The following is a 27,834-nucleotide window of genomic DNA, read 5'->3' as shown; positions in this document are numbered from 1 at the left end:
ATGCTGTATGATACTATAATGTTAGATACCTATCAATATAAATTTGTCCAGACCCATAGAATGTACAACACCAAGAGTGAGCCCTAATATAAACTATGGACTTTGGGTGATTATGATGTGTCATTGTAGGTTCATCGATTGTAGCAAACGTTCCCCTCTGGTGGGGGACGTTGATAATGGTGTAGAGTATGCATGAATGGGAGCAGGGGGTATATGGAAAATCTCTCTACCTTCTGCTCAGTTTTGCTGTGAACCTAAAACCACTCTAAAAAAATAAAGTATATTAAAAAAAATTTAAAATGTGATGAAAAGGATTACAGAGAAACTAAGAAATGCTGAAAACGGGCAACATATTTAGATGAAAATGTTTAATGTTTTCTTCTTGGTGTTTATCTTCTATGTTTATATTTTCAATATTTTTCCCCTTAAGAAATTCAATTTAACTGTTTTGTTTTTTAGTTCATAATTGCTTAATGTAGCTGTTTCATTTTCAGTGATGGAAGCTTTGTAAAAATTTTGCTCTTTAAATAGTCGTAGTCAGCCCTCTCCACTGAAGTGAATGAACTGTATAAATTCCATACCTTTGGCTGTGGGAGGACTTTTCCCTCCCTAATAAAAGCTTAATGAGTTCCTTTATGGGTGTAGGTCACATGTACAATAGGTAACAGTTCCGATACAAAATTTTTGAACATATGTCCTGGGTTACTCACTATTAAAGTTACTTAGGTAAAGAAAAGGTCAGTTAAGGAGAATTTGCATTCATTTCTATTTTATATTAATCATGAAAAGTACAAAAAAGCTTTATTCTATGCATGTTAATATCTATATATTAGAAAAACAAAGATGCCTGGGCACAATTTAGAGTTCTTTGACCAACCGTCTAATAATACAAATTGCTTCATTCCTGCTTTCCTTCCAACCTCTGGTGTTTGCTTGCTGTGGATTCAGTTTCATTCTAAATTGTGCTCTCAACATTTCTATGTGGAACTTTTTTCCCTTAAAGTATTAGGTTTATCTTAAAGTGAAGCTTTATGTTTAGATATCAGACGCAAACCTGTAAAAATGTTAACCCATTTGAGCTGTAGAAATCTAATGAGGACTCATTCTATATCCACCTTTCTTGTAGCACTGTTTGGTGTATACAGAGCAAAGTAAACGCTGGTTTCATGTCTGTATGTTTCAGTATAGCTCGCATCCTTTCTGTTAGGGGGCCTGCATGCTGCTGATGTCATGGAAAGCTTTCTCATCAGCCTACCCATGAGGAAAATTAAGATTGTCTTGCTGTGTCTCAGGGAAATGGTTACGGCTTTTAAAAAGAGAGAAAATAGAGAACAAAAGGATATGTCAGGCGTGTACACAACTGTGTTATTGGCAGATAGCGTGACTCCTTTATGAATGTGTGACTTTCTGAAAAGCGCTTATTTTAAAGAATTATCTTTTTCTGTTAGGCATTGAATAAGAGATTTTTTTCCATATATAAATAGAATTTTCAGTTCTACCAAGTCTTGTGCAGTCAACTCTCCACTGAGCCTTCATAGTATTTGTTTTGTCTACTTCTATTGAAGGCTTTCTTCAGGAAGAATCTCAGTTGTGACATTGTATGAATGCCAGTGAAATGATCAGAATTCAAGTTTCTAGTGTACTGTGGCTATAATGAGCTGCTAATTGAAGGTGACAAGCTGTTTTTTCCTTCCCAGTTGGTCTGGCAAAATGTTAGATTTCATTCGTTATTAACTCATTGCTTCTCAGCAGAGGACTGGATTAATTAGTTGGGAACATTAAGAAAAGAATTTTTGCCTTGTGTCAGTTTTGAGATTGAAGTTTGGCTTTTACTAGATTCTCCCCCACTTCCAGTTTTGCCAGTTGTATACAGTTGTGTAAGTACCCACCATAATTAAGACACCGCCGCATTTCCATCGCCCGCGAAATTTCTCATGCGCATGCTATAGATTCCCTTCTTCTCTGGCCCCTGGCAACCACTAATCTGCTTCCTGTTATTATAGTTTTGCCTTTCTAGCTTTTGCATTGAAAGAGACTCATACAGTATGTAGACCTTTATGTTTGGGCTTTTTTTCTACTTCATAATGGTTTTGAGATTCATCTATTTTGTTGTGTGGATAATTTGTCCTTTTAAATTGCTGAATAATATTCCGTTGCATCAATATATCACAATATGTTTGTCTATTCTCCTCTTGATCAATATTTAACTGTTTTTATTATTATGAATAACAAATTACCTAGGTGAAGAGTATGTTTAATTTATAAAAGCTGATAAACTATTTTTCAAAGTAACTGTATCATTTTGCATTCCCAACAGCTATGTATGTGAGTTTCAGTTACTTTGCGTTCTTGTATTACCAGTCTTTTAAATTTTAGCCATTCTGGTGAATGTAGTGGTATGCCTTAGTGGTTTTATTATGGTGATTAGTGACGTTTAATATCTATTCAAGTACTTAGTTGTTATCTCTACATCTTTCCTGGTGAAGTGTCTTTTAAAATATTATGGCTATTTAAAAAATACGTTGTGTGTATCATTATTATTGAGTGATAGGATTTCTTTTTATATTCTGGGTACGAACCCTTTGTCAGATATCTTTTGAAACTGTTTTCTTGTAATATGGGGCTTGCTTTTTCATTTTTTTACCTCTGTATTAAAAAGTAAAAGTTTTAAATTTTGGTGAATTCTGTGTTGTCAGTTATATCTATTCATTCATGCCTTTCCCTGTTTAAGAAATAGATTTTTCTGCTATATTTTCTTCTAGAAGCTGTATAGTTTTGGTTCTTATGTTTTTAGATCTATGAATTATTTTGAGTTAACTTTTATATATAATATAAATTACAGGAAAACTTAATTTTTTCCATGCAAATATCTAGTTCTTTTAGCAATATTTGGTCAAAAGACTGTCCTTTCATCGTTTAATTCTGTGACATCTTTGCTGAAAATCAGTTGGCTATATGTGTGAGTTTGTTTACGGAGTCTGTGTTCTGTTCCCTTGATCTATGTATCTATGCTCAGACAATCATACTATCTTTTTAAAAAATTGAGATGTAGTTGATGCATGACATTATATTAGTTTCAGGTGTACAACATAATGATTTGATATTTGTATGTATTGCAGAGTAATCACCACAATAAGTCTGGTTAACATCCATCCCTACACCCACACATAGTTACAATTTTTTTTCTTGTGATGAGAACTTTTGAGCTCTCTCTTAGTAACTTTTAAATATATAATACAGTATTGTTAACTATAGTCACCATGCTGTACATTACATCCCCAAGACTTACTCATCTTATAGCTGGGCATTTGTACCTTTGACCACCCTCACCATGTCACTTACCTCCCACCCCCTACTTCTCACAGTTATCAATCTGTTCTCTGTATCTATGAATTCAGTTTTTAAAAAAATTCCACATATAAATGACATCATACAGTATTTGTCTTTCTCTGTCTGGCTTATTTCACTCAGTATAATGCCCTCAAGGTCTATCCTTATTGTCCCAAGTGGCAAGATTTCCTTCTTTTTTATGGCTGAATAATGTTTCATTGTATATGTGTGTGTGTGTGTATGTGTCACAGTTTCTTTTTTTACTTCTTCTTCTTCTCCTCCCCAAAGACCCCAGTACATAGTTGTATATTTTAGTTGTAGATCTTTCTAGTTCTATGTGGGATGCCACCTCACCATGGCTTGACGAGCAGTGCTGGGTCTGGACCCAAGATCCAAACCAGTGAAACTCTGGGCTACCGAAGTGGAGTGCGTGAACTTAACTACTTGGCCATGAGGCTGGCCCCCACATTTTCTTTATCCATTCATCTGTTGATGAACAGTTAGGTTGCTTCCATGTCTTGGCTATTGTAAATAATGCTGCAATCAACATGGTAGTGCATAAATCTTTTTTGAGTTGGTCCTTTTATTTCCTTCAGATAAATACCCGTAAGTGGAATTGCTGGTCATGCATATGGTAGTTCTGTTTTTAATTTTTTAAGGAGCCCTCCTTCTGTTTTCCATAGTGGTTGCACCAATTTACATTCCCACCAGCAGTGCACAAGGGTTCTCTTTTTTTCCACATCTTCGCCAACATTTATTTCTTATCTTTTTGGTGATAGCCATTCTAACAGTTGTGAGGTCCTATCTCATACTATGTTAATTGTTGTAGCTTAACAATAAGTCTCATGTATGTAAAGTTCCCCAATCACGTTCTGTAAATTTTCATACAGATTTTAAAATTAGCTTGTCATTGTTAAGTAGGAGTGATAAGAGCAGACAGTTTTACCTGGTTCATGATCTTTTGGGGAAAATGTTTATTCTTTCATCTGTAGGTTTTTTTATAGATGGCCTTCATCAGGTTCAAGAAGTTCTCTTTCATTCCACAACCTTTATTCCTGAGCTAAATGCCTCATCTGGTTTTGTGTTGCTGGATTTGACTTGTTAATATTTTGTTGAGGAATTTTTGGTGTAAATTCATGAGACATATATATATATCTCTATATCTGTAGTTTCTTTTCTTGTGAAGTATGTTTAGTTTTCAGGTGTTACTGGCCTCATAAAATAAGTTGGGAATTGACTACTCTTCTACCTTAGGAAAGAATTTGTGTAGGATATCTAAATCTTTTTCTTTAAATGATTGATAGAATTTGCAAATTTTTGAGTATTTCTTCTTGAGAAGTTTTAAATTATAAGTTTAATTTCTTTCATAGATACTGGAATATTCAAATTATGTTTCTTTTTAGTTTGTTTTACTTTGTTTTTAAAGAACTAGGTCTTAGTTTCATTTTTTTTCTTTTGTTTACTCAAGTTTTATTTTGTTGATTTCTTCTTGTATTGTATTAATTCTGTCATTCTACTTTCATCGGATTTAACTTGCTCTTCGTTTCCTACTTTCTTAAAGTGGAAACATTGCTCTCTTCATCTGTTCTAGTGTCAAGAACACAGTGTCTGAATTAGTATACCTTTACAATATCAGCCTTACCATGTGGAATGTGTGTCCATGTCCATTTTAGAAGGAAGTCTCATTCCTGGTAGATTTAAAAAAAAAATTTTATTTTTATAGCAGTAACATTGGATTATAATGTTATATAACTTTCAGATGTGCATCATATTATAATTCTAATTCTGTGTTACATCATGTTCACCACCCAAAGACTATTTGTAATCCATCTCCACACATATGTGCCTAATCACGCCTTTCACCCTCCTTCCTCCCCACTTCCCCTCTGGTAACCATCAATCCAGTCTCTGTTGCTACGTGTTTGTTTGCCATTGTTTTTATCTTCTACTTATGAGTGAGATCGTATGGTATTTGACTTTCCTCCTCTGACTTATTCACTTAGCATAATATTCTCAAGGTCTATCTATGTTGTCACAAATGGCTGGATTTCATCATTTCTTATGGCTGAGTGGTATTCCATTGTGTGTATATACTACCACATCTTCTTTTATCCATTCCTCCCTTGATGGACGCCTAGGTTGCTTCCAGGCCTTGGCTATTGTGAATAATGCTGCAATGAACATAGGGGTGCATGTATCTTTATGCTTGTGTGTTTTCAAGTTCTCTTGATAAATACCCAGCAATGGAATAGCTGGACCATATGGTAGATCTATTCTCAATTTTCTGAGGAAACCCCATACCATTTTCCATAGCGGCTGCACCAGTTTACACTCCCATTCTGGTAGATTTTTGATTAGAGTTGAACTTTTATCAGTTTAGAAAGTCTGTCATCCTGTGATATATACTTCCATTTATTCTGGTTTTGTTTTGTTTTTGTGTAAATATCTTGAAATATTTCCTTAGCTTTAATCCAGTATATTCGATATTCATATATTCAACATATGATCTGTTTTAAAATTTTTCTTTATAATTGTTTGTCCTTAACTTATAAAAATACAGGTACTGTTATCTAATGATCTTGGTAAATCCACATATTATGTTGAATGGTTTATCTTTGTTGTGGTGTTGGCTGTATATGTATTTCTACTTACAGATTTCTTTCGGGGGGGGGGTGGTTATACTTATATAATCAAGTTCTCAGCAAATAATGACAGGTTTATTTCTTCCGTGTAGTAATTTGTTTTCTTGCCTTATGCACAGGACCTTCCATACTCTGTTGAATAGAAGTGGCAATAATGAGTATTCTTGTCTATTTCTTGATTTTAGGATGAAAACTTTCAATATTTTACCATTATATGTGATTGCTAGTTTTTGTTAGTTTTCAGATTGGTATCCTTTATGAGGTTAATGAAATATTTCTTATCATGAGTTGGTTTTTAATTTTATCAAATTCCTTTCTGCATTTATTCAGATAATTTATGATTTTTCTTTTGTATGGTACTAATTTGATGACTCTGTTTCATTTTTTTTTCTTTCCCTAAGTTTGCATTCCTGAAATGAGTTGATTGGAATATATTATGATCTTTTTTAATAGTTCAAATCAACTTGCTTATATTAATAAGAGCTTTTAAGATTATGTTAATAAGAAAACGTAGAGTAGAGTTTACTGGCCCTCTCACCTAGTTAAAAATAATGGCTTTTGTCTTTTTTTTTTTAGAACAAGTCCACCTTACTGTTGTGTGGATCTGTATTCACTTCGTACTGGGGAGATGGTCAAGTCCATTCAGTTTAAAACACCTATCTATGATCTCCATTGCAACAAGCGGTAAGCATTTTTTCATGTGCCTCTGGTACAGGGTAACATACCTCCTGGGCATGTAGAGCTCTACCAATATCATTGACTATCTTCGATTTATTTTTTAAACGTCACAAAACACCTTCTGAGTTCTGACAAATAGAGTAGCCCTTAAGATTTCTTAATGAATGTTTTCAGACTTCTAGTCTTGAGCCATTAGTGAATTGTGAATTCAGTCATAACCAGCATTTCAAAGCATAACCATGTTCAGTGAATCATAACCAGCATTTTAAAAAATGAAATAGAAAAGAATAGAAAGTATCTGAGCAAACAAACAAAGGTTCAGTATTGCTTTGAGGAACCTTTTTATATGTATCATATAACTTTTTAGTATATATAATGTATGTACTTCTATGTCGTTACTGATTTATGATGTGAAATATAATTTTCCTGTTAGCATTCATCAAAACACCAAAAAAGGCTTTTAAGTGTTCTTAATCCTTAAGACTTCGCAGTGGAGCTAAAACAGGCACTAGAAGATTTTCCTTCTTTAAAACCTATTTTGTTAAAATCTCTAGGAAAATGTTCAGATCTGGGTTGAACTTCTACTTGACCTAGTGATAATGAAGAATTAATTTATATAACCACAGAACATTAGAGGAGAAAAGGACCTTAAGAATCTTCTATCACTGAACACGTTCCTTTTACATTTGAGGAGACTGAAGTCCTACAATGGTAAATGTCTTCGGCAAGGTCATGAATGCAAACTATAAATCCTTTATCTCATTAAAAAGCAAACACATGGAACATGGAAAATGAAATATTTTTTGCCATGTCAATATAAAGCACATTTTATAGTAAAAGACTCTAAGGTTAGATTTTAAAGGGATATTTCAAAAAGTGACTCAGGTAAGTTGAATGTAATCCAAGGATAAAGACAGCTGACAAATACAAACTAAACTAAAAAAACACATGAGCTATGATATTAATGATAAGAGTATTTGAACTCAAGTACAAAAACATTAAACAGGACAAAGAAGAGGAGAGTGTGCAATTCGTAATGAAGATCTAATTATTATGCATATTTATACTTCAAATAATATCAAACTCAAAATTATAGGAAGTAGGAGAAATACTCATATTATTACTGGGATAATGTCATTATCCAGTGACACATCAAATTATTCAAAGTCAACATTATCAAATGGATGGATCCAGTAGGTAATATATTTAACTTGAAAACCTGTAATGATAGGTCTCCTTCAAGTGTTCTTTGTGCTGTCATAAAGTAGATTCCATGTTATGTAGCCAAAGAGAAACTTGAACACGTTTGAAAAGGGAGATAAGTACAAATAGATTTTTGGGTCGCAATTTACTTATATTACAAATACATGAATATACTAGAAAATAGAAAAACAGAATCAAGTTAAATTTTTTGGAAAGTATTTCTTGTATTATTTTTTCAAACTGTTAAAAGGGCTGTGAAGCACAAAATTGTTTTTTTCTTCAACTCTGCACTTGTTCCAAGTACTGCGTTTCTGGATAATGCTCTTGAAAATACAGTTAGGATTTACTTTTCTTACAGCAAATATTTTTGTCTTTCTGTCTTTTAATTTTGGCCATGAAATAATGAAAATATTTAACATTCTAATAGATAGAAATTACCTTGAAAATTAAGAGAGTTTATTTTTTCATAGTCATTGGTGTCCTCATCACAAGTAATTAATGATTATGAAACTTGTGAGTAGGAATAAAAGCAGATAGAAGAGTGATTTATGAATATGAAATATCATCAATGAAAAGTGGAAATGAAGTTCTCTGGATATTTGAGGTAGCAAAGGTTCATATTTTACGTGAATTTTTTTAAAAGGAAAACTATATGAAGATATGTTCCAACAAAAGATCTGTTGATTTGGATACATTATGTAATTTTTTTTTGAATTGATTTTCCAATTAGAAATTGTATGAGTTCAAATGTGGCGAATGCTAGAGGAAAAACTATCGTGTAGATTTCAAGATGCTGTGTAGACTTTATAAGATATCAAGCCTGATTCACCAGGTCTTTGTCTGGTTAATTTTGCATTTGTTTTTGCAAATCAGATGTATGGCATAGTCTTTTGAACTTATCAATATTCATGAAAAATTAAACCTTCCTTGTGGAAATCATTTTGTTACTGTGTTTCGGGGAGGGACTGCTGGATTATATCTTTTTCATCTCTGATTTGTCTTTTCTGCATTTGCTCTCATTTGGGTTTGTCACCTTGTTATTATGGATTCCCTGAGCCCTTTAACCTGGGTCTGATGATTGGTTGGTTTCTTCTGTTAAGTGCCACGATGGAATCATTTATTATGTGTTGTCAGCAGTGTTAAGGATTTTGTTCTGCATCAGTAAATGAACAAGATTAATAAAGTATGCATGTTAAATACAACATTTTTTTCCCTATGCATCATTAACATCTGTTACTCAGATTTACCTTCCCCAAATTTTGAAAAATATACTGAGTATGTTAAATATTTAACAACAATTATAATCTTTTATTTGGTTCTTTAAAATAACTTTGAAATTTGGTATTTATATTAATGTCCTACAAGGAGCAGTACTCTAAAATATAGTTTATAAAATAGCTTCATTTCAGATGTGTTTTAGGAATTTTGGTTTTGAAAAAATTATAACTAAATTATTTTCCTAATTATGTATAAATCTTGGGTTCTGGGAGAAAGATAGTTTATACAGATTCTGATTAAATTTTAATATATTGAGTCAATCAGAAAAGACTCATTTACACTGAATAATAGATATCTGAGTTTTCTTTCTTCCCTTTATTTTTTGCTCGTGTTGGGAAATTCAGCAATCATTTTAAGTGACAGGTTACATAAATCCATTTTATGTTTAATTCCATGACTTTGAGCCAGCACTGGAAAAACACTTTTAGTAAATAGCCAGCACTTTATTGATCTCATACATTCTTAATGAAGATAGATTTATTTGATTTATAATGAATGAAAATAAAATTTTATTTAGAGAAAAATAACTTTTTGAGGTATAATTTGTTCTCCTGTCACTTTTCTCACTGTATCATTTCTATCTTGATTATATTGAGGATTTTGTTAGATTTTTACATTTTAAGTGGCAGATATTTCTAGTCTAAATGTTATAAGAAATGTTTAATTTTTAAAATTGCATTGGTAGATACTTGTTTCAATCTAGATGATTTAACTTATTTATGGTTCAATTTATAGAATTTCATGTTCACATTTTCTTTTATTTTTTCCCTCTAATTTTAGGATCCTCGTCGTTGTGTTACAGGAGAAAATTGCTGCCTTTGATAGCTGTACTTTCACAAAAAAGTTTTTTGTGACAAGTATGTACCAACTTGATTTGTTTCCTGTCATATGCATATGAGTTTATACTATTTACTTGATAGAATCAGGAAACTAATTGTAATCATAGCATCAGCATGTCATGGGTATTCAGTTATTAGGATAGTCCTGTGTTTCTGGGGATGTCGTATTTAGTACTATAATTTTATGGTATGTATTTTCAACCCGCAACACATTTTCTTCATATTGTTGAGCAAGCTTTGTACTATATTGCGTAAGTTTCTCCTTATTTATCCTCCTTGAGTAGTTGTAGTTAATGTAGGTTCATGTAGCTATGTTATACTTTCAAAGCAGTTGTTAAATTACTTAATTAACATAGCATACTTGAGAAAGTAACTGGATTATCGTACATGAGGGATTTGAAACTCAATGAAATGTCTCAGTCTCTCTCCTCCTCTCCCTCCTTCTTTCTACCACCTCTCACAACTTCTACTACTGCCCAGAAGTGCAGAAATAAGCATAGAATGGATACACACACAAAGAGAAAGAAAGAGATTGATGTGGTTTTTTTTTTTTAAGCAATTGACTCATGCAGTTGTGGGACCTGGCAAGTCCAAGATTAGTAGGGCAGCCCAGATGGATAGAAATTACAGCAGGAGTTGAGTCTGAAGGAAGTCTGCAGTTAGAATTTGTTTTTTTTCCACTACAGTCTAGTAAAACAATAATTCCCACTCTTGTCTTATGTTTTAGCTTTGTCAACTCACCATCCAAACTATAGCTAGTTTCCCAGAGAGTCTGATATGTATATGCTACAGAAATAGTTCTCTTGCCACAGATCTCAGTTTTGTTATGACTAGGGAATCCCAATCATATTGCTGCATCTTCTGAAATATTACACCTATTTTCACACTTATTCATTAGATGTTTACCTAATATCTACCATGTATTAAGCACTGGGTAATTGACATTATTCCTTTCTGTAAGAGCTCATATTCTTGATATAATTAATACATTAGAGTCTATACATAATTGTGTATATTATATACTATGTTTTACACTATATGTAACAATATGATAATTAATTATAACACATATTTATCATTTTGTAGACTGTGAAGAATACAACTCATCTCCTTGAGCTTGTAATCATTTCATCAGAGATCACAAAGATAATAACAGAGATCCTGTTTCATTGAGTTATTTTTTGTTTTATCACAAAGCCTAATGTACACCATTTACAGATTTACATTAGTATCTCCAGTACCTAGGACGTTGGCTGGCGCAGTGTAGCTCTTGTTAACTATTTCTTGAACGAATGAATACGTGAACCCAATTATCAGTCATTTATTTTGTGCTGATCAGAAATTTATTGATACTTTAATAATTATTAAATGTACATAAGTACAATACATGTCTTATTGTTATATCTATATGTTAAATAAATTAAAAGTTTTGGGGGAGCATGTATTCGTTAATAATATCTTCATTCACAAGTGTAGTATATACATAATATGGGAAGCTTTGGATATTGCATGGCCTGTTTTAGTATATTTATTCTTTGTTCTTATCCAGGTCTTATGCATTAATATATTATATTATATTTGTATTACTTATAATTAAAACAACTAGAGAAAAAAGCCTATCTAAGGAACCATGTATGAATCTATCCATTTCTTCCAAGTATGTGGGTTACAGAGGAGTGAATCAACAGAGGATGAACATTGCAGCCAGATTCAGATGCTGCGTTTTCCTGAGCATTTGTCTTTACCTCTTATCAGTAGTCTTCTGCTGTTCATCATTAATCAAAGATATGTGTCTTGGCTTCTGCAAAGGCGGACATCTCTGTTATGGCTTTATTTTAATGTTAGACTTAGAGCCTGTTTTTCTTGGTAGCTGCTTTCACTTTTTAAAATCTCGTCAGGAGCATACAGACACCTTTTCTTTTCTTTTTAAAAAATAAAGGTAGCTTGTGCTGCCTCAACTGAGTGTTAAATTGGGAAAAAAATCCTAAATCATTATTTGTTGAGACAGTTTATTTAAATGGCAATGTATGTTTTGAAATTTAAACCTCATTTAAACATTAGACTCTACTGGACAGTACATGTTGACAGTAATATTACATTTGCCAATAGGTGTCAGTTTCTTTCTGTGTAATAAATGCTAGTGCATACATTCAGTTGCCACAGTGATTAATGAGAAGTTAATAAATATAAGTAAGTTAATAATGGAGATATTATCTTACAGAGCTTATTTATGTTGTAGTTTTTTTAGTGCATAAGTAAAAAATATAGATTTTCAATAATTAATTTAATATTCAGTATAGAATTTTAAAACAAAAATTAAACCTTATTATAGAAGAGCAGTTTAAAATTAGATTTGTGTATTAAACTTATAGTTAGATTTGAAGGACATAGGCTTTGTAATAATTTTGATAAATTAGAACTGAGAATAGACTTTTCACAGTACTCTGTTTTATTAGACAAATGGGAAAAATTATATATAATAATAGTAATTTTTCAGCTTAGTTGGTCTAATAAAATTTTGCATAGAATGGTGTAGATATAGGTTGTATGTTTAATTATATACCTCTACATGAGTGAAATCCGTTACTACTAATTTGAGTTTCTGTCATTTAAGTAGCAGGTGATAGAAATGTATTTGTTTCAAATAAGGACCTACATATAAGAAGAATTTTTTTAAAAGACCTATTGTACTGTAGGCTATAAATACAATTTATTTTAAAATAGCTTTGATTTTGTACATTGATGATATTTGCAGCTTTTCTGGAAGAGTATTTTGCAGTAGAATAATTTGTTTGTGGAATGTCCTAACTTGGATCAACTTACAGATTTTTCTGTCTGACACTAAAAAAAGTAAATATGTAAAGCTTTTGAGTAAGTTTGCAGAATCAATATAAAAACGGGCACATTTTCAAAGAAATCAATTAAATTTCATATTTTTCTGGGATTTTATAATAACTTCTCAATGTAACCATTTATAGTGAAAATACCTTTAAGCAGAAGAGGGAATAGAGTATCCTTTCTTCCTAGTTTTCATTCTTACTTTAAATTATGAAGTTCTGGATGAAAGAAGGTGAATTTTTAGTCACCTTAAAATGGAATTCTGCTTATTTGATAAATCGTGGTTACTTAGTAGTATAGCTAAAATATTGTATTTTGTTAAATTAGTAATTCCACAGAAATACCATTTCATCTCCTATTAATGTCATTTTCTAAAAAAGTTTTCTTTTGGGAAATATGTACCATTATTTGAAGAAAGTTGTATAACAAACCACCGTGTACTTACCATCTAGTTTCAACAATCATCAACTCATGCACAATCTTTTTCATTTATACCTTTCCCCAATTATTTTGAAGCATATTCCAGACATTATGTAATTTAATCTGAGCATACTCTATTGTCTATATCTAAATGATATGAACTTACAAAATCATGTTTTATGTATTACCAAATGATCATATAATTTATCTTCTAAACTGAAGTCTTTTGATTTGAATAAATGCCATACTTGATTTAACTCTGGTCCACAAGTGTAAACTAGAAATGTCCTGGGCCAATAGGGCCATTTTGTACATTTCTTATCAACTGAACTCCCAAAGTTTTTGGCATATGAAAACTTTCTTCATCAAAGTCTAATGTCCTTGCTGAATCTTTATTTTTGTAACTCATTTTCATGCTGCTTATGCTACATTTACTTTGAACTACTCACTATTCTCAGTTCTTTGCAGGTGCTTTGTTGCCTTGTTCTCCTGCCTGAAATAGCCTTTTCACTAAGTCCTCTTTCCCCACAGTGTCTTAACCCTACATCTTTCTAGGCCCAGTGTAGACACTAGTTCTTATATGAAATATTTCCTGACCCCCTTAGCGTAAAGCAGCCTCTGCTTTTCTAAATTCCCAAAGATATCGATTCCCAAAGTCTGTCTTCAAAACACTAGACATTTAACATGCTGTGCAAATCAGGATGCCCTGGTCAAATATACTTAGGAAATGCAGCCTTCTATTGGAGAATGGCCGTGGTGATTAGCATTTTAATCTGTTTAAATTTATTTACTACATTTTTATATTTCCCAGATTGATTTGATTACAGACCTCTTTTGTTACCCAACACCCTCTGGGAAGGCTTTTATAACATGAAATTTCTGCCTCTGTTAAGATACTTATTTTCTGTCTCATTGTATGCATTTTCTGTCTACTTGTTCTATCTTTGCTACTAGACAGTAATCTCTTTGAGATCAAAGTTATTCAGCTTTATTTGGATTAAGGAAGTAAGGTCCATCACGGAAGATATAATATATCCATTATGTTTTAGCTAACTTAAAAATATCACTGATGTTTATTTTTGCTTCTTAAAGTCATAAAACTCAGTTTACTAAAGATGAAAACATTTATCACGACTATATTCTGGTTTCAAAGCATCAGTGGTACTTTTCCAGCTTGTTTAGTTAGCCATAATGCTTGAGAATGTAGTGCAGTTCTGTCAAAAGTTATCAGTTGAGAAAGAAAATTATTCATATAGGATCAGTACTGGTCTCCAGGGGAAGTGATATAGGCCTGAGCTGGAAATTGACAAGTAAGTGTGTGGTGGATATTTAAAGGAATGAATATATGTATGCATGTATGAGTGAAGTTTCTCTCTTACGTATCATGTTGGAGTAAATCCAGAAACTTTCTAAAGTGAATTTATATGAAAATTATATCTTTCTTGTCATCGGCTCTTGCGTCTCTCTCTCCAGTATCTGGAGTATTGTTTACTCTTTTGGAGTAGGGCTTCTATTTTATGAGCCTTTAGCAAGCATGAAATAGCAATTAAGTTTAATAAAAATGAATGGGAGGCTGAGTTATTGCTCTTTCTTAATGCCTTTGTTCTTTGTTTCTTAGTTAATATCCTTTTGGGACATTTTTGCCATGTAGTTTTAACTGCTCCCCTCTGCTCTACTGGACCCACTGAATAGTCAAAACCAGTATTATTAAAGTATTAGTCTCTCTTGTATTCTCTGAATTGTTCATGATAGGAAGATGATATCTGGAAGGACAGTTGTTCTGGTATTATGGTCAGGTACTGTGTAAGTGGCATGCAGCTTATAAGTAAGTCCTGGTCAACTGGCTTGAGGCCCCCAGTAGTGAATTTTCAGTAATTCCTGACCCATTAGGATTATCACTTGTTCTCTCAGAGTAGTGTTTGTAAAATGGCACTCATGGTTTGGGGATGCCATACAGTCTATTTAGTGTGGATTTCATTAAATCTGGAATGTATGTTACTTAAAATATTGAAAAATAGAGTAGTACAGTCATGCATCACTTACCAATGGGGATACATTCTGAGACATACGACATTAGGCGATTTCGTCTTTGTGCGAGCATCATACAGTGTACTAAAGGAGAACAAAATTTACACCTGAAAATGTGTCTCTTTAACATGAGGATTATTTCAGCCTGATTTTTTTTTTAAAGATTTTATTTTTTTCCTTTTTCTCCCCAAAGCCCCCGGGTACATAGTTGTATATTCTTAGTTGTGGGTCCTTCTAGTTGTGGCATGTGGGATACTGCCTCAGCGTGGTTTGATGAGCAGTGCCATGTCCACGCCCAGGATTCGAACTGACGAAACACTGAGCCTCCTGCAGCGGAGCGCGCGAACTTAACCACTCGGCCACGGGGCCTGCCCCCTAGCCTGATTATTTTTAAGAATCAAAAGATTCAGAAAGTTTTTCTTGTTACCACCTCCTTAACTGCCTAAAGGAATTCAGGTTAAAAAAACCTATCTCAGGAAGCAAGCCATCACCTTAGCATAATATAAACTAGGTGGTAGGCAGGGAGGAACCTGGAAAAGCCTGTGTTTGGGGCTCACTTCTGTGTTCTTGGTGTTTCTGTATGGCCAAACACTTGTTTTCCAAATGTTTGCTTCTTGTCACCCACCTGTGAATTGCCTTCATTCCCTTTGAAGTCCCTGACTCTCCCCACCCCCAATATCTTCATTTGTCTTTAGCTGAGGAGGGTATTTAAGGTGAGAGCTGCAGCCATTTTGGTGAGTTACTTGGTTTTTCTGGATTTCTCCCTTGCATACACGTTATTAAACTTTTGTTTGTTTTCTTCTGTTTATTTGTCTCATGTCAATTTAATTCTTAGACCAGCCAGAACCTGGAAGGGTAGAGGGAAATTTCTTTCTCCCCTCCAGTACTTATACAAACCCAGATGGTACAGCCTGCTACACACCTAGGCTATATGGTACTAATCTTATGGGACCATCATTGTATATCCAGTCCGTTGTCGGCTGAAAAGTCTTTATGTGGCACATGACCGTGTGAAGGTACAGCTGTCATTTGTAGAGATAAATGATGGAAATAAGTGTAATAAACTGTGTATTAAAACCCAGTGATAAATGATGGAAATAAGTGTAATAAACTGTGTATTAAAACCCAGTGATATCTTTTGAGGACGGATGTTTAGCATAGTTGTCAGAAGGCAGGACACTGCATAACCTTGGGAGGACAGGTCTGGAAGCAGTGTGGAAGGAAGCTTTAGGGATTCTGTAATGCTCTACTTTTTGTTTTGGATGCTGCTTATATATGTGTGTTTGTTTAACTTGTTGATTTGGGTACTTCTATCTGTATGTTATATTTAAATACATAGTTTACATTAAAAAAGAGTTCAGAAGAGCTGGCCTTGTGGTGCAGTCAAGTTCGGCATGTTCTGCTTTGGTGGCCTGGGTTTGTGGCTTTGGATCCCGGGCACGGACTTATACCACTTGTCAGCCACTCTGTTGTGGCAACCAACATATAAAGTAGAAGAAGATTGGTACCGATGTTAGCTCAGGGCCAATCTTGCTCAGCCAAAGAAAAAAGTTCAGAAAGCATCAACACCACCAAAAGTTTGTGATTTCTTTCCTCATACTCTGAATACTGTTTATCGTGACATTTCACAACAAGTCTGCCCTACCCCTTCATCTGTGAATGCCCTGACCAATAGTGGTAATATAACTCATTTCATACTTCCGTTAAGAAGTGTTTCATTCTTAGTTACATTTTATTTTACTCAATTTGAAAACCCTAGAGACCAGATTTATGCAAGTGATGTTAGGTTGGTAAGATTGATGATATTTGGCAGACATTTGTATGAAGAAATTTAGGTTCTTTTCTTTGAAATACAACTTCATTTAAAGTAGTTTATATCAACATTTCAAACAAAATTTAACATGACCTAATATTAAAAATCAAGGAAAAAGTGGAGCCATTTCCTAACTTGACAGAAGCTTACTTTAATCTCTACATCTTCCCCACCGTTCCTTTACATAGACTGAAACTTTTGGCAGGTGGAAAGAGGCATGGTATAGATTATATTTGTTTCTCTGAATTTGGGTTATTCCATGCATATAAGCCAGTTTTGCCTGGGACACTGAAAAGATGCAGAATATAGGGATTGGAAGACAGGGGAGCAAGTGGGCATGCTGAGAATAACATTTGTGGTAGTCCATTTGCCGTGCCACATAGTTTTTCTCCATTGATTGGTTTCTACTTCTTAAAGAACAAGCACCAAATCTTGTGTAAAATGACAAATTCTCCACTTAATGAGGATATTGTTTTGATTATGCAAGCATTTTATAATACAATTGTGAGTGCCTTAGTTATGTATGAATACAATGATGGGGCTGTAAAATAAGTAGAGACAGCTGTGTCCATCAGAGAAAGCATCATGGGAATTTGTGCCAAAGGGTGGACGGATCAGGTAAAGAGAGCTGATAGAGAACTAGAAAGGGAATGCAGCCAATATGATGAGAAAGGAGACACCTTTGTATTTGGCTGTACAGAAAAGGTGGCCTTGAGCAGCTGTCTGATGTGGAAATCTAAAACCCAGGTATGGTTAGGAAAACAAAAGACACAGACTGATAGATGTCATTAGCAGTCATTTCCCATGTGCTTAAATTAAAAGGTAGATATGAAGTCCCCAGAGAGACCAAAGGATTGCACAGTAAGGAACTCTTTCCATTGGCCTCTCGTTTGTACTTTGAGAAGGAAAATTTATTACTTACAATCCTAATGTTATTTCTCAGTGTTAATATGTGTGTTCGTCATTTATGTTAATGATGAATAACAAATGTAGGAAATGAATTTAAAGAATTTTTAAATTCAAAATTATTTTTAATTTTGGAAAGAGGACCTTTCCTTTTTATGTTTAGGAGCAAATTTGTAACATTTATAAAAAGAAGGGATTGGCAGGTTAATGCGAGATCTAAGCTAAGTTCAAGTTAAAAGTCAAATCTATCCCTGTTCTTTTGGGTCCTCATCCATATGTGATGCAATCTGCCACCAGGATGTTTTCACAGCCCAGGCAGGTGCCCAGTACATGGTGGGCATTCAGTGAATATGTGTGCAGTGAACTAAATTGTGACTTTCCTATTCTCTGCTCATAATTCCTACTCATTGAGTCTTACAATGGCAGTGCTCTTAAATTCGTAATATGTTTCATATAGATGAAAAATAAAGCAAAAATTAATCAGAAGTTTTCAATTCAAAGCTCATGGAACCTTAAGAGTGTCATTAATCAGCTGTTAGATGGTCAAATAAATATCTGAAGTGGCATTTAATATTTTATGTGCTTGTATGTCTTTCTGGAGAGGGTGTTCGTAGATTTTTCTGGACTTCATACATACAAGTCTTTTGTGACTGGTGGTTTTCTCTGAACATGGATGTAATCACATTGCATGTTGTAGGATCTATCAGGGTTTTTGTTTTTGTATTTTTTTTTTTCTTTTTTAATGACAGTTTTTTTTAGAGGAGTTTTAGGCACAGCAAAATAGAGCAGAAGTTACAGAGATTTCCCGTGTATCTCCATCCCCACACATGCATAGTCTCCCCCATTATCAACGTTACTCACGAGAGTGGTGCATTTGTTATAGTGGATATACCTACATTAACGTGTCGTTATCACTCAGAGTCTGTAGTTTACCTGTGGGTTCACTCTAGGTGTTACACATTCTGTGGGTTTGGATAAATGTGTAATGCCATATATCCATCATTGTAATATCACACAGAGTATTTTCACTGCCCTGAAAACTTCTGTACTCTGTCTATTCATCTCTGCCCTCCCTGTTCCCCTTAGTAACCACTGATCTTTTTATTATCTCCATAGTTTTGCATTTCTTAAAAGGTCATATAGTTTGAATCATGCAGTATGCAGCCTCCTCAGATTGTCTTCTTTCATTTAGTAATATGCATTCAAGGTTCCTCCATGTCACTACCCAACTTCAAGATTTGCTATAAAGCTACTGTAATCAAGACAGTATGGTACTGGCAAAAGAACAGAGAAATAGATCAATGGAACAGAATAGAGAGCCGAGAAGTAGATCTTTGAGCAAGCAGCAAAGATAGTACAATGGAGCAAAGATATTCTCTTCAACAAATGGTTCTGAAACAACTGGACATTCACATGCAAAACACTGAATCTAGACACAAACCATACATCCTTTGCAAAAATTAACTCGAAATTGATTTCAAATCTAAATGTAATACACAAAAGTATAAAATTTGTAGAATATAATGTGGGAAAAAACCTAGATAACCTTGGGTATGGTGATGACTTTTTAGATACAACACCAAAGGCAGAATTTATGAAAGAAACAATTGATAAGGTGGACTTCATTAAAATTGAAAACGTCGGGGGCCAGGCCTGGTGGCACAGCAGTTAAGTTCACATGTTCCACTTCTGCGGCCCGAGGTTTGCCAGTTTGGATCCCGGGTGCGGACATGGCACCACTTGGCAAGCCGTGCTGTGTCAGGCGTCCCACATATAAAAAAGTAGAGGAAGATGGTCACGGATGTTAACTCAGGGCCGGTCTTCCTCAGCAAAAAGAGGGAGGATTGGCAGCAGATGTTAGCTCAGGGCTAATCTTACTCAAAAAAAATTAAAAATTAAAAATTAAAAAAAATTAAAAACTTCTGCTCTGTAAAAGACAATGTCAAGAGAATGGGAAGACAAGCCACAGACTTGGAGAAAATGTTTGTAAAAGGCACATCTAATAAAGCACTGTTATCCAAAATATACAAAGAACTCTTAAAACTCAACAAGAAGAAAGCAGACAACCTGATTAAAAAATGGGCCAAAGACCTTAATAGATACCTCACCAAAAAAGATGTGCAGATAGCAAATAAAATGAAAAGATACTCCACGTCGTGTGTCATCAGAGAAATTCAAATTCAAACAACAGTGAGATACCACCATACACCTGTTAGACTGGTCAAAATCCAGAACACTGACAACACCAAATGCTGGCAAAGATGTGTGGAGCAATAGGAACCCTCATACATTGCTGGTGGGAATGCAAAACTGTACAGCCACTTTGGAGAACAGTTTGGTAGTTTTTTACAAAAATAGGTATATGCTTATCATATGATCTAGCAGTCACACTCCTTGGTATTTACCCAAAGGAATTGAAAACTTATATCTCCTTTGAAAACCCTCACACAGGTGTTCATAGCAGTTTTATTTCTATTGCCAAAACGTGGAAGCAACCAAGATGTTCGTGAGTTGGTGAATGGATAAATAAACTGTGGTATATCCAGACAATGGTTATTATATTCTTTGTTTCTTTTTATTGCTGAGTAATATTCCATTGTATGGATAATCCCACATTTTTTCTATTCATCAGGTGCTGGACATTTAGTTTGTTTCCATTTTGGTGCTATTATGAATAATGCTTTCATGAATGAAAGATTTTTATGATGATATATATTTTCAGTTCTCTTAGATATAGAATTCGTGTGGAAATATGTTTTCATTTCTCTTGTGGACGTACCTGGGAGTCTAATTGCTGGGTCACATGGTAATCATATCCTTAAACTACTTGAAGAGCTGCCAGGCGGAGTGACTGCACCATTTTACATTCCCACCAACAGTGTATGAGGGTTCCAATTTTTCCATGTTATCGTCAATGATTGTTCTTATCTTTCTTTGATTATAGCCATCCTGTTGGTATCTCCTGAAGTAGTATCTGATTATAGTTTTGATTTTCTTTTCCCTGATGGCTAATGATGTAGAGAATCTTTTCATGTGCTTATTTGTTGTCTTATAGCTTCTTTGTCAAATTACATATTGTTATTTGTCTTTTCATTATTGAGTTGTAATAGTTTTGTTTATGTTCTAGATACAGGTTAGTTATCGGATATATATTTTGCAAAACTCTCATTCTATGAGATGTCTCTTCTCTTTCTTGGTGTCTTTTGAAGCACAAAAGTTTTAGTTTTGATGAAGTCCAATTTATCTATTTTTTCTTTTATTACTTGTACTTTTGGTGTCATAAGTATGAAAATACTGCCTAATCTAAGGCTATCAAGATTTACCACTGTGTTTTGCTTCAAGAGGTTAATACTTTTAGCTTTTTCATTTAAGTTTTGGCTCATTTCAAGTTAACGTTTGTATGCTGTGTGAGGTCAGGGTTTAGTTTCATTCTTTTGCATGTGGATATCCATCTGATCCATCATCACTTGTTGAAAAGACTATTTTTTCTCATTGACTTGTCTTGGTCCCCTTGTTGAAAGTCAGTCGACCTTAAATGCAGACATCTCTTTTTTTTAAAAAAAGATCTGAATCTTTTGAGTTGTTCTTACCAAGAAAAATAAGGCAGAATGTTACAGAGAGTAGTTAAATCCCTTATTTTTCAAAATAAGTTCAGATCACCTCCCACTTAGGACCAACTTTCTGGGAGGATGACATCTAAAATTGCATCCGTTTCATGTACCTTTTAAATTACTTCTTTAGAATGGAAGAATCTTGATTTAGTGTACTTTTCTTGAATTTTACCTGTATTTAAATTTGGAACTCTGAGTTTTTAAATATCCGCTTGTCTTTTACTTTGTCAGAAACATTGTAAACATGTTTGAGTTAGTCCTTGTATTCCAGAGGTTTGAGTTTTTTTCCTTCCCTTGTTTTCAAAGTTTAGCTGGAGGCAATGGTTAATCTTTAAAGGAGTCATGCTTATAGAGCTGGGATAGTGCTGAGTGGCCGATGTTCTGCTCATTCCAGCTGTAAAATGTTTTTTGGAGAGCAGAAAAACAACTTGCTTTCATTCCAATACACTATAATTCTTGAGGTCCACTGAGTTTCTGAAAACATTGACTCAAAAAGTGAAGTGAAGGATTGTAGACTACATTTTTCCATAGTATCCTTTAGTATTTGGAAAGGAGAATATACTTATTAGGGTCTGTTGCAGCAAAATGGTTATCAGAATTAACCGAGAGTTAGATCATGGTGACTTTAAGGTTCAGGAGATTAGCTGTCTCTAATTTAATGCCACATTTCATAGGTATTTATTTCTGTTTTCCAGCTGCTTCCTTTTTTCATGACTTTTTGAAAGGGGGAAGCTTTCTTATAGACCATATTTATACTCATTTCTCTGGCTCTGAAAATATCTATGGAATATTTGTATGCACATATATAAAAGTACATTTTTGTATGAATGAGATTAGTTTACTCAATGGGAATCTAATAATGAAATCTGTTATGTAAATACTCCACAATATATTGTTAGAGTGTGTTGCCTTTGTGTTATTTTAGTGGGCCTTTGTCCTATGTATGTATCCATAATAGATGTTCATAATATGCATTCAGTGGATGTAATAATATCACGGTTACCCAGAGGTCAATTTTCCAAAAACCCAAAACATTCCAAACACACCTCTTTAAACCTTGAAATGAACAAAAAGTGTTTTTAAATGATGAGCAAAAAAAAGCTTATATCTTTTCTTTCACATGACATATGGTCTTTCTCTCAGGGTCATTATCTTCTTTATAAGTTCTTTATCTTCTTTCAAAATGAAAACTCAAAGTAGATAGTAGTTGAAGGAGCTGAAGTGAAAACTACTGTATAATGGAACCAACAGCAATGTGTGCTGCTAGTGCTGGTGAACACAGGGACACTAACATTTCAGAGTGATGACATTGCTACTCAAAAGGCTTTTTGAATTCAAGCAAGCATGTAAATACATTTAAGAAAAATTTCTATTAAAAAATGGCTTTAAAATGAAATCTAGTTCATAGCTGAGCACACTATTTTAATATTTGAAAATTTTTCTTGTGTAGATGACTTTTTTGCCAATACCTTATAAATCTGCTTTGATTAATTTAGGTGCATTGTTTAAATTATTTAAACATCCTTATTAAGCTATTGTTCAGATATTATTCTAGGCATGAGAGATTCAGCAGTGAACAAAACAGACACAAATCCTTGACCTTACATATTCCTGTAGACAAGAGTGAGGAAGATGAAAAATAAACAAAAAAATAATAAATATATCACAGAACATATAAGTTATTTTTATTTTTGTCAGTGAATGTTGAAGTAGTTAATCATTCTTCTTTTTCTTACTAATAAGTATGCTTTTGGATAAAAGACTATCGTACTTTGATAACTACTCTTCCTAGGATCAATAACATAAACTGGGACTGCCTGCTGGGCAGATGTGCAGTTTATAATTCAGATCATGTTATTTTTTGCTACTATACTTTTGTGTTTCATGTAATGTAGCTTTTTTTTTTGCCATGAGAAGAAAAAGTTTTTGTTATAAAACTTGTGTGTCTCATGATTGTGTAAATTTAGATTCCAAATCGAGACTGAAACTATTGAATAGATAACCTCAGTTTGATCATCTATGGTACATTTTAGAGAAAAACATTTGTGAAAATATTAACCAGATACTTGTGGAATGATAAACCAGCAGTTCTGTAGGTTAGGCTTTTCGTGCTCTTTGATTCTCCGATCTTCCTTGAGTAGTCCCTTCAAAGCAGTTTTGTGAGACCGTGGAATGTTATTTTGTGTAGTTGACAGATGAGGGTGTTAGACTCAGAGACCTTATTGTCATAGCCAGGAGGGGAGCTGAGAGCCTGTAGGATGACAGACATGAGTTACACTTGACTGAATTGTGTTGTGTCTTGGTTGGTAGAGTTCAGGAAGATGGCATTGGCGTTTCCATGCATGGATGGTTTCCACTAGTGTTAGGAATATTTATTCTTGTTGAAAGGAGAGAACTGCAAAATAATCCTTCCTACTAGTTTGTTATTGGCTGCGCTGAAAGCGAAAAGAATGAAGTTGAGTGCTTAATGTAAATAGGTAGGAGTATGTAAATTAGTTCCCCAACATGTTTCCACTGAGGCACGCTTTGTGGATTACTTCTCCTCATTGGCTCCATACTTAAGTACTTGTTTTGTTTTGTTTTTTCCACTGTAGTATTGTCATTTCCTTTTAGATGTATGTCTTCTTTATCTGTTGCCCTTAAATTCTTGAACCAATTGTGTCCTTTCTCTTTACTCTCTAAACATTGTTCCTTGACTTAGGAAGTTGTAGACTTATGAGCTTTAAATGTTTCCTCTTAGCTTCTCTCTTGTTCTAGGAAGAACTGTTTAAAATGCACAGTTTTTGGTAAAAGTGATTACCAGTTCTTCCCAGATTTGTTTCTTATTGGAACAGAGTCAAAACCAAAAGGAAACTGTAGAGGAGACAAAAATGAACCTCATTTAGACTACTAAAATAATGATTTATTTAGCTATTAAAATAATGATTAATATTATGGGAATTTAATATGAGAGTTGAAAAAATAAAAACATTTCATTGTTTTGTTTTTATGGCATCAAAATATGATGCACAACAGAAAATTTATTAAGAAACTTCTCAGTGTTGCCATTTGAAATTTTTCAGGCTGCTACCCTTGTCCAGGGCCCAACATGAATCCTATTGCTCTGGGGAGCCGCTGGCTTGCTTATGCGGAAAACAAGGTAAGGCATGGCCCATATTTTGATTATTTGCAATGGAGCAAGTGTTGAAGAATTTTCCAAAGTGATTACCAACCAATAATGAATGTTTTACTTACTAGTTTGCTTTGTTTGATTCAGTTTTGGTTTTAATTGGGCACTCAATAATTGTCCTGTCTCCCTTCTTGCATAGAAGCCATATTCGGGCTCAACTGTAATTTTCTAGCCTTAGTTGTTTTTTTTTTCCTTTTTCTCCCCAAAGCCCCCTGGTACGTAGTTTCACATTTTCAGTTGTGAGTCCTTCTAGTTGTGGCATGTGGGATGCCGCCCCAGTGTGGCCTGACGAGTGGTGCCATGTCCGCACCCAGGATCTGAACCGGCGAAACCCTGGGCTGCCAAAGTGGAGCTCGCCAACTCAACCGCTCGGCCACAGGGCTGGCCCCAAGGCTTAGTTTTATATAGAGAGCTTTACTCCATTAATCTTAAAGCACTGCATTGATGTTACCACAGTAGTTTCTGTGGAGCTAGCAATCAGGAGGCAGGAATGACTTCTGTTCTTATTGGTAGATTGGGAACCTGACACATAGAATGATTTAATTGACTTTAACTGTATGCCTGCAACTAAATCTAAACAAGAATTCAGCCATTTGTCTTAATAATTAAATCACAGATGCTCACATTTTGTTGAATTTTCCAGTTATTTATCGATTTCATTTATCTATTAAGGTCATCAGAGTAAATGAACATACTTTGTTTATACACTGAATGTTTTATGTCCAATTCAAATCAGAGGGCAAATTTGAATTTTCAGAAAGAAAAAGTTCAATCTTTTTCATGCCATTTAGTGACCTGTGTGTGAATATAGAATGAAATCTAAAAGACATTACAGACTTCAAAGAACATTTTCGTTTTTTGTTTTATTTTTGCTTGTTTGTATAGTTATTGTATATTGAAAGTAATTTGAAATAATATTTAGTGAAGAGTTCTTAACACAAGTCTGGATATGGTAAGTGCAGTAATTATTTCATTGACATGACAGAGCAAGTAAATCTCTAGCCTCTGAAATTCACAAAATCAAGAAACTACTGAAGAAAGTTATTTTTCTAGGTGAATTCCTTGATGCTTTTTCCAAAATTGTGTCTGCTACAGGTAGATATTTTGTATCTTACTGAATGCCATCTTTATGCTGCATCCTGTTCTTTCTTTTGATTTCTTGATTCTCTTTTCAAACAAGACAAGAGGCATACAAGTCATTGTGGTGACATAATGGTATCTTCTAGTGTTTACATCTGTAATAGATTTCCTTGAGTACTGGGGACATCCAAGGAGAAACTGTATAAATTGTCTCTTGGCTCTTGTAGATGTATTCTCACATGTGGTGAACTACCATTTAGAATTGTAGGTGTGATACAAATAGTTATATATTGTTTTCTAGGAGAAAGCACGCCCATCATAGATGCATAGCCTGGATCTGTGCCGCTTGTCTTGCCTTTGTGGAGATATGTGTCAGTAATATCTAGTGTTACATACAAAGACCAGAAAGTGTTGTGGCATTCACAAAGAGTTTGCTAATCAGATGGTTGTACCATCCTTGGGAAGAAATATTTCCAGATAAATGTCTTTCAATAGTATTTACAGAAGAGCTACTATTTATTAACAGTTGATATTGATAAAATACTTTTATCTAATTTGTAATCCATATTCCAGTTTTGTCAAGTAAGCACATCATGTCATTTGTAGAAATTTTTTTCCTGGAGTGGAGGGTCCGGTCTAGGATCAGACATGATGTTTTGTTGGATTGTCCCTTTAGTCTCTTTTCATAGAGAACATTATACAGTCTTCCTTAGTCTTTTATAACATCGATAATTTTGTAGAATACAACCCCCTACCACTACCCCCTACTCTTTTTTTTTTTAATAGGATGATTTTTGAGTTTTTTGATGTTTTCTCTGGATTATATTCAGGTTACATATTTCTGGCTGGAACACTACACGAGAATTGTTCTGTATGTCTCACGACATCACATCTGGAGGCACACGATATACGTCTGTCCTTTATTGGTGATGCTAATTTTGTGAAGGTCTTGTCCAATTTCTGTACTGAATAATCACTGTTTCTTTCCCCGTTAACTAATACGTAATTTGAAAAGACGATACGTATATCATCAACCTTTAAGCCTAGTTTTAGCATCCGTTGCTGATTCTTTCCTGAACCAATCTATGCGGTGAGGATTACAAAATAATGATCTTCCACCTTCACCCTCTACTATTACTTGGCTTGCTATTATAATCAAGAACTTCCCCTTCTCTCCTTTTCTGTATCTTCATTTTTGATATGGACTTATGGATTTCTGTTTTTTCAATGGCCTTTAATTTTTTTCTCTCTTGAATTATTTTGGTTTTCAAATTGTCCCAGAGTTGATCAATGAGAGCGCCTCTAGCCTGGTTCTTGTGACACTGTGACATGCCTTCATCAAATTTTTTTTAACTATTTCCTTACTTGCTATCATAATGTATGTCCCTTGTTTTGCATAGGAGACCCTGCTATTGGCATATTTACTTTATTTGTTCAATCCTATAATACAAAAAGTAATTGCAGAATTGCTTGCTCATACCGCTACAAAAAATCAAACCAAATAAAAAGAGCTCAGGTTTTTCTTGCAATTCTCTCCCCTCCCATCTATGTCTAAAACTGAAGGTATGCAGTCAAATACTGTATTCATATGTTATTTTGATTAGTTTATTGCTCTCTTTCTGCCTCCCCATATTGTTGTTGAAGTTTTCATTTGATACATAATTGTGTACATTTGTTTTTATATTTGTTTTATTTTTATGCGTATATATTTCATTATGTTATATATATTTATATTTCCCTTTATTTTCCAAAAGATAATATATATGCTATTTTATACATTGCTTTTTTCACTTACCAATGTTTCCTGGAAATTAGTCCATGATAGAGTTTTTTACTACAGAAACTTTTGATTTATCTTTAATTTTGATGAACTGAGATGCAAATGTAATTTTCTAATGAGTCTAAGTTTTAAACAAAAATTTCTAAGTTAGTTATGTTTATGTAAAAATGCTAAGTCAGTTTTAGTTGAACTGAAAAAGTAATAGTATTCCTTATTTTC

General features: G+C 33.9%; 1 protein-coding gene across 22 annotated transcripts in view; it reads left to right on the top strand.

The window, feature by feature from the left end:
• The window catches only part of BCAS3 (BCAS3 microtubule associated cell migration factor), a 569,320-nt gene that overhangs the window by 133,490 nt on the left and 407,996 nt on the right, over nt 1-27,834 (top strand). For 19 of the 22 annotated variants that reach the window (XM_070562375.1, XM_070562376.1, XM_070562371.1 and 16 more), the window contains 3 exons: nt 6,549-6,656; nt 9,912-9,988; nt 24,649-24,725. In XM_070562375.1, the coding sequence (XP_070418476.1) occupies nt 6,549-6,656; nt 9,912-9,988; nt 24,649-24,725 (262 nt within the window). Of the gene's footprint in view, nt 1-1,716; nt 1,878-6,548; nt 6,657-9,911; nt 9,989-24,648; nt 24,726-27,834 lie in introns of those variants that run through there. The other 3 variants (XM_070562384.1, XM_070562380.1, XM_070562382.1) reach the window with 2 other exon arrangements.

Source organism: Equus przewalskii, chromosome 10, assembly GCF_037783145.1.
Source record: "Equus przewalskii isolate Varuska chromosome 10, EquPr2, whole genome shotgun sequence".
NCBI lineage: Eukaryota > Metazoa > Chordata > Mammalia > Perissodactyla > Equidae > Equus > Equus przewalskii.
This window is presented reverse-complemented; position numbering and strand designations above follow the sequence as displayed.